The 8,056-nt window shown below is 39.2% G+C and overlaps 1 protein-coding gene across 4 annotated transcripts in view; it reads right to left on the reverse strand.

The window, feature by feature from the left end:
* Window positions 1-858, reverse strand: part of LOC133125045 (dachshund homolog 1-like) — a 101,251-nt gene extending 100,393 nt beyond the window's left edge. For all 4 annotated transcript variants that reach the window (XR_009708377.1, XM_061236745.1, XM_061236744.1 and 1 more), the window contains exon 1: window positions 151-858. Coding sequence is in view for 3 of the 4 variants with exons in the window: in XM_061236745.1 (XP_061092729.1) it covers window positions 151-689 (539 nt within the window). In the remaining variant the exon portion in view is untranslated. The remainder of the gene's footprint in view (window positions 1-150) is intronic.
* Window positions 859-8,056: the final 7,198 nt, after the last annotated feature.

Below are 8,056 nucleotides of genomic sequence, written 5' to 3' on the forward strand. Positions count from 1 at the left end.
TACAAACAGTTTTTACTGTACTTACTTTATTTGGATACATAACGAGGTGAAACTTCAACAAATGCATCTTTCATAGACCACTTTGTTGGTACCTCCGGACTACATAACCATCTGAACGGGACTTCGCAACTGTTATACCGACGCACTCACCTCGCATTTGTGCAGTCATTGTACAAAACCTCGAAGTCCTTCCTGGAGATGAGCTTGCATCTATTGACTCCTGGCTGGATAGCCCCGAGCCCCCGCAAGATGCGGACCTGTTCCACATTGCACACGACCGGCGTGATCTCCAGCCTCTTCAGCTTGGTGTAAACAGTGTGCAGCCCTCCAACAAAGTGTTTTAAAAAGAGGTCGAACGCCTGGGGAAGACAGATGAGCTCGCGACCGTCCACGGTAAAGGAAGCTATCTTCACTCCCCGTAGCTCTACCGTTTTACACTCATTATTCTGTGGAGTGTTTTCCACCGGAGACGGGGTCGAGTACACTGGTTTACCGGGCAGGGTGCCGACTGGGATGCCCGGGCTGGTGGTGGCAGTAAGCTCCGCTCGGAACAGGCTCTGTCCGGTAGGCGCAGATGAAGGCGAGGGAGAAGCGCTTGTCGAGGGCGAGGTGGTTGTGGCTGAAGAAGTTGAGATCGGAGGTGGCTGAACCAGAGCGGTCGGGGGGATCAAAGCGGCTGGTACGGCCATGGTCAGAAGTGAGAATAAGTTAAAAGTACAAAAAACAGTACATAAAGAGTGCCCCGAGACATACAAATACTAAAAACCCAAGTAGGAGAGCTCTTTTGAAATAATATTGTTGTAGAATTAAATGAGAGGCGGAAAAGATTCAATTTATCCTCGGCTCGGCAAGTACATTGATCACTGGATGAGTGAGACTGACAGGGGGGGAAGTGGGCTGAGACTTCTCTCTGTGTAGACCAGTTGTTGTTGTCACAAGGTACAGAGAAGGAGGAGCCAGAAAGCTGCTTGAGGGACGTGGAACATCACCGCGGACAGTGCAGCATGATTTTCTGCTTCATAGAAATAAATTATTACAAAAAAGTTATGAAGTAAACTAGATTATATTTTACTGTTTTAATAAGTACTTCTTAAACACGACGTCCTTTCCGCGATTCGCCGACATAATTACGCTTGTTTAACTGTACATGCAATTTGTCAGATAATTCTCTTCAGGAAGATTAGTTAATTCAAGATTACATGCGATTTTCCTCACTGTGTTTTCTAAGAGTCTCGTATAAAGGCGTGATATGTCACAACCTGTCAAAAGGAACGTTATGGATTTATGAAAATGTGCGAGTGTGGTTATAGTAGTGTCGCTTATAATTAATTGAAACTGAAACTGAGAATTCGACATAATGTAACACTTACCATTTAATATTCATCATTAATCAAAACACATTTGAACACTTTAAATGTTGAACATTTTGCAGGCATTTATTTATATACAGTGAGAGAAGACTACATGTGGTCCCTAGTGTACTCATATATACTCTGTTAGAGATTAATTAACACTAATAATGTGCACTAATTATTGTGCACTTTATGAAATTAGATTGGAGGTTCTTAATGTAGTACTGGGGGTTCAAAAAACCTTAGTTGATTCCAAGAAGGAATAATAATAATAATAATAATAATAATAATAATAATAATAATAATAACAACAACAGCAAGATGACGAATGCTTACATTTTACATACATAGGTTTATGTTAAGTAATATTTCAATACAGTCGTAATGCTCTATGACAGCTCTTAACACAACATGTTGCCAGTTCTATGCAAATGGCAGCTGATTAATTGCATAGCCGAATTGAATTCCCAGAAAGCATAGTTTTGCTTGGGCAGAGTCCCAGTTTTTTTTTTTAAATACTTTTTTTTTGAGGAGCTGGGTTCTCACAAGACATTGAACAGAATGTATGGATACAGTACATGAGACAGGAAAATCAAGTTAAGGTCCCATCTGTTGGTTAGTGGAACTAATAGAGTTGATTAATAAAGCATGTTGTAAAACTGCGTTTAATCCGATGTGACTGCTCAGCTATCCGCCTCCAATGGTCGCGCACAGCTTGAAAGCAGGAGAGGCATTTGAATGGTGAATTAATGAACAGGCCCTGCATGTCTTAACATGCACAACACATGAGTGATATCTTCAAGTTACAGTGTGCAGGGGGTACAGTTATTAAGCAGCTGCTGTAACAGGATTAGTCTGAATGGGCACAGCACAGGTACAACAATTAAAAATAGTGTGCCTCTATTGTCCGCGTGCGGATTCAATGCTGTTGCAGAGACGTACAACTGAAAACAGTCCTTTCTTCTTCATTTCAAAGGACAGGGTAAAAAGATTCTTATTTTTCATCTTCCTGGGAAGGGACACTCTATGGGTTGCCAGTCCTTGTATGGCAAAGGGTTCTATGATCTATTGTACGTCTGTAGTCCAAACTCTCTGAGCTCACAACACAGTTATTAAGCAAAGGCTTTTTCTGTGGCCCATTAGCGAGTCTGGTGGCATGTTGAACCTAAACAAATGGCATATACTCAAAATATATACCAGTGAAATTAAATGGGTGATATTAGCTCAGAAGGTAAGAGCGGTTGTCTCTGTGTCCCTGAGCAAGACACCTAACCCCAATTGCTCCCAATGAGCTGATTGGTACCTGGCATGGCAGCCTATCGCTGTTGGAGTGGGAGTGTGCGTGAATGGGCGCTATATAACTGCAGACCTATTGCAGAACATGCTAATGACTAGTTACATTACACATGCACACTCCAAAAACTTGTACCACAATTTAATTTGATTTCTGTAACATTTTTACACACTTTTTTTTTGTATTTGATTTGATGCAGGATTTTGGCCTTGTTGCGGCCATGTGTTTACAATCTATGAAGTCTCCTCCTCCGACCTCAACTCCGCCCACACCTCCTTTGAGGACAAGAAGCATGCTCAATTGCTGCAAGCAAAATGGTTAAAAGCAATGTGAGGTGATCAGAGATATATTGAAAATAACATTTTTAGCAACAGCCTGGCACTGTCATAACAATAGTATTTAGTTGTTCAGAACATTTTTTTGAACTCGGATGTAAAGAAGGAATCGATTGTCCAGAGCTAATTCTGTTTGCAACTTTTTTAGTCCAATTGGCTACACATACAGTAGCTAGATAGCATGTGTGCCATATCAATTTTAATGACTGAACATTACTTACAGATCCAACAGAAAACACACACACACACACACACACACACATCCCCTTGAGAAACTTCAGCTGTTGCCACTGAGGGAAAGCAATTCCAAGATTAACTCTACTTCTTGAACAAGCCCTGTCAACCAAGTTCAGATGCTAATATACGTTCACTTTTGAAAACCATGTGGAACATTCCAGATGTCTTCAGATAACCATGGACCACTAGATATTCTTGAGTTGTAACTGCATTCTAAATAACCTTATAGATGGGAGCCATGTTTAATATGAGATGGTATAAAGTATTCTGCTCATAAAACGAGAATAAAAGTAGATGTGCGGTTCCTCTATAAACAGAATGACTGCTCCATTGAGAGTCTGTGCTCATTCTGCATTGACAACCTCTGCTTATTCTGCAAAAACAGTGATGATTAAAATGAATCTCTATCAGGTCATCCATTAAATTGCTTGCAGAAGCTAACCCTTAACCTTTGTCATTGATTGAACATAACAATGGCCATTCAGCTGCCATGCAAAGAGCACATTTGTTATGATCTACACAATGCCATTCCACTGCTCTGACTGATCAATGAGTTCACCTCAAAACATTCAAACTGCCTATACCTTAAAGAAGAATGATGTACGTTTATTTTCTCCCAATTGTCTGGCACCAAATGTGCACAACTGACACAAAGAGGTTCACATTATGTCAGACCTTCAATTCTGTGTTGTAATGATGCCAATATTTTTCAACTTTGAGTATTGATAAGCCATTTGAGCAACATCATGATACGAAGGGTTCTTTCCTCAGCAAAAATAAATAAATAAGTTGAATGAATCTGTCATTGTAAAACATTATACTACTACTACTGCTACTACTACTACACACACATATATACATACTTAATGTCCACCCATTGCACTGCCTTTGTAGCATCTGGTAACAAGTATAAAGTTTGATTTTAAGCTTGTGTTGTGGCTTCTGCAAAATAAAAATAATTTCAAAAGTATATACATCAGGCTTACTCAACAAGTGCTTCCATTCATCATTATTCATGGATTTGGAAAAAATTCTGGTTGTGGGAAAACCCTGACATTCATTCTGAGGGGATGACTCAGAACGTGAGAACATAGGTCTGCAATAAATTCAATTTTCTCTGACTATCCATTGTGTTGTGATCCTGGATTCTGTCTGTTAGTTTATTCTGTGTTTTTGTAAATGTATTATTTTCATATTCATGTGTGGTTTTCTGTTTACATTCATTAGTCTTTGCATTCGTCTTCCCTGTGATATCTGTGTCTTCATGTTGTTCTGGGCCCGAGTCACTTCCTGTCTGCGTGATTCACTATTCGGGTGTTTTCGGAATTTTCTGGTTTCCCACAATTCCTTGTCAGTTTTGCTTTTCTTACTTCCTGCTTTCTCTCCATTCATGTTTGTAGATAGCACTAATATACTAATCCCAACTAACATAATATTGGTACAGTACTAATTATATTAACACACTAATATGTTTGTCTAACTAACAAACTAACATTCACTAGTTTTGGGTATTTATAGTTTAATCATGTAACTAACATATTAACGTTCTCTATTGTCTACTTCCGGAGCCGTTTGTATTACATGTGTGTCTATGTGAATCCAGTCCCGCGTTTTCGTTCCTCCCTTGTCATTGTATTATTACCCTTTCATGCATCTCACGTGATGTTTATTTGTTAGACTGCCCTCACTCCCATGCCCCGCCTAGGTTGTCTCATTCCCCTGTGTATTTATACCTGTACTTATCAGTTTCACTTTGCTAGTCCGTCTCTCTCTGTTTCCGAGTCCTGCCCTTGTGTTCCCTACCACGGTTCTAGCCTCCGCTTCCCCATGCCTTCATCCCTGTGTATTCTGTCTGGTTTTATTTTTCTGGTTTTTGACATCTACCTGGCTTTGGACTTTCTGTGTTTTTGGATCTTGCTTTGTACTTTCGTTGGTTGGCCTGTCTCCTTGGTTTTTTAACTCTGTGTTACGATTACCCTGTGCCTGCCCCGCATGTACCTGTCTGCCTGGATTTCGACCACCGCCTGTCCCTGGATTACGTTTTGTATTTGCCCCCTGTTTATTAATAAACCTGTTATTTTCTTGTACCCTGAAAAGTCTGCACTTGGTTCCTCTGTCCCCCAAACCTTACACATTGAGAAGTCATAAATCATAGGCAGCAAAAATAAAATCATGAAATAATACACTTGTTTGTGTGGTACAGAAATTATAACACTTCCTCACAAAACGCTATTTCATAATCCATAAATGGTTATTGAACGAAAAGTAATGAATGTCAAAATTTGCATTATAAAAAAAATCTATCCTACATTTGAGCGCAGATCAATCTATAAACCTTTCAAAATTTGTCAAACAAAATGTTAATTGTACCTTAAGGAATTTAGTATGTGATGAGAAATTAGATGTGAGCTCCCCTTGGGATCACGTCATTTTCATGAACAGCATGCATAAACATCCTGCCTCACAAGTAAAGCAAATGGCAATAGGACTACATGCATCATGAGAGAAATACTAATACATATCTTAACAATGTTTGCCTGTACCTTTCCATTAGTATGCATTGTGTTGCCTGATCAACTCTTTATGTCCACAATAGTATCTGGAATTTAAATGCACTTGAGCTCAGCTTCCAAAAACCTTATCACTCCTTAGTTTGATACAGTATACTAGGTGGTTGTATGTGGTGCAGGTCTGGGCTATGTTTTATGAAATGTCTGCTCAGTTTTAAACTTAAAATGAAAAGTTCCTCGTAAAATCAGAGGAAAAATGACTTATATCATCACATTAATAACTCCCGGGAAAGAGGGTGTCTTCTGCTCTTTCAAAAAATAGTAGTCAGATTGAGACAGTCTAAGTATTTGGTCACCTAAAATTGGTGGGACTATGTATAACAGTGGCTACAATTCCTACATTGTTCATCCAATATAGATGGAAAACAGGTAAAATTCTGCACTTTAACCACATAGTAATTAATTTACTTCAACTGCTTGTTTGCTGGAGCACAGTGCGAAAAACCAAAAAAAAATGTGTCACTGTCCAAATACTTATGGACAGCACTGTAAATGTACGCAACGTCTACATAAAATCTGGTGGATCAATAATCTCAGTGACTGCATTCATTTTTGAAGTTGAAGTATGAATGTGGAAACTGGAAATTTGCTGATGCTGTTCCGATATCTTTCTAAATGGCATATTCTTGTTAAATGGAGATTTAGAAGTCTATGTTCTATTAAAAGAAATATATTAAGTCTAACAGCACATTTAGTACAGAAAACACTTCTGCTGCTGGCCTGTTTGAGCTTCTCAGAGTGAATTTTTCTAACCTGATACTCCTGAGAGGGTGAGTATTGATCTTTTACTATCTGATGGTACTGAGCTGTAAATAGAAAATATCACAGACAAAGCAATCAATTAAAATGAGCGCAGTTCCTTCATGGCTTCAAAAGTGGTTTACCTTAAATTGCAAAGGATTTATCTATAGCGGGATTTATCAAAATATATTTTTTAACCATATAATTGCATGTTCACTAAATCATGTGCAAATTCTTCTTCTTCATAGTAATACTACTACTGCTACTACTACTATTCTTCATCCTCCTCAACTACTACTACTACTACTAGTACTACTACTATGCATAATAATAATAATAATAATAATAATAATAATAATAATCACCATCACCATAATTGTTTAGGGGAAAAACATTTTTTTAAATTCTGAGACAAAGTAATGAACATAAATCCATAATAAATATGCCTGGAAACGACTTGTCAGTAGATGTGCTTATGTGTAAACAGATGCTCCGGCCTTTTGGAGATGGTGTTGATGCTCTATAAATGGATGTAAAAGTGATCTGCAAATCATCTGAATCATGTTTGATATATGCCACATCCTTCTGTTGTCAGTTCTGCAGAAAGCGGAAACACCTGCAAAACACGGATAACGTTGCGTTCAGGCCATCTCGCTCAGAAGAGGCCGTGTTCCAGCGCGAAACCATGGCTCTGCCAAGGATACCGAGGGCCAGGGTGCCGACGCCAGCAGCGGTGCCAGTGACATTGATGTTTGTTTGTTTTGTTTCTCTTGCCCATGAATGGGTCGGAAGAGAAAAAGAATACTGTCTTTCATGGGTACAGAGGGCAGTTTGGGACTGTGCCAAAAACTACAAATCAGAGAGCCGAAGCAGTGCATCATGGGCAGGGATGATACTGCTCGAAGAAAGGAAATAGACTGCTGGGAGTCCTCCGGACGGCTGGAGTAGCGGGGAAGTGAGGAGGCAGTTTGACATTTATATGTTGTGTGATATACAGTACGTATGCTATGCTGTCATCAATAGTAAGAGCTGTCCGTTCATGCGTTTGCATGTTAAGTATCCAGAAGTGTTATGGTGATGATGTGGCATGCCATGATCTTTGGGATTTAGGATTCTGTCAAGTAGACATAGTAGAAGTTCTAAGTCTGTGTATCTGTTTATGTCTGTGTGTGTGTATGTGTGTTTCTGTTTTCATGTGAGTGCAAATGCAGATGTTTGTATGTCCGTATGGGCGAGTGATATGTTCTAGAACAGCTTTAGCAATGAGAAATAAAGCACACATGTGGTGACAAATAGATATCCTTGTGAAAAAAAACAAAGAAAAATCTAGTGTTTGTTATATGCGTAGGTTTTTCTTCAGAAATGAAGTAAAACCAAAAATACGCAGCCAACAGCATGCTATAAAAGTCTACAGTTTATTGTGCTTTCTTAAAGGACGCATTGTGTGTGTGGTGCCCTTTCCCGCTGTCGCTGAGTTCTTTATGTATTCAGATTTAGTTCAGGGGCATAAAATCCTCCCCAGAGGCA

This window comes from Conger conger, chromosome 3, assembly GCF_963514075.1.
Source record: "Conger conger chromosome 3, fConCon1.1, whole genome shotgun sequence".
Classification (NCBI taxonomy): Eukaryota; Metazoa; Chordata; class Actinopteri; order Anguilliformes; family Congridae; genus Conger; species Conger conger.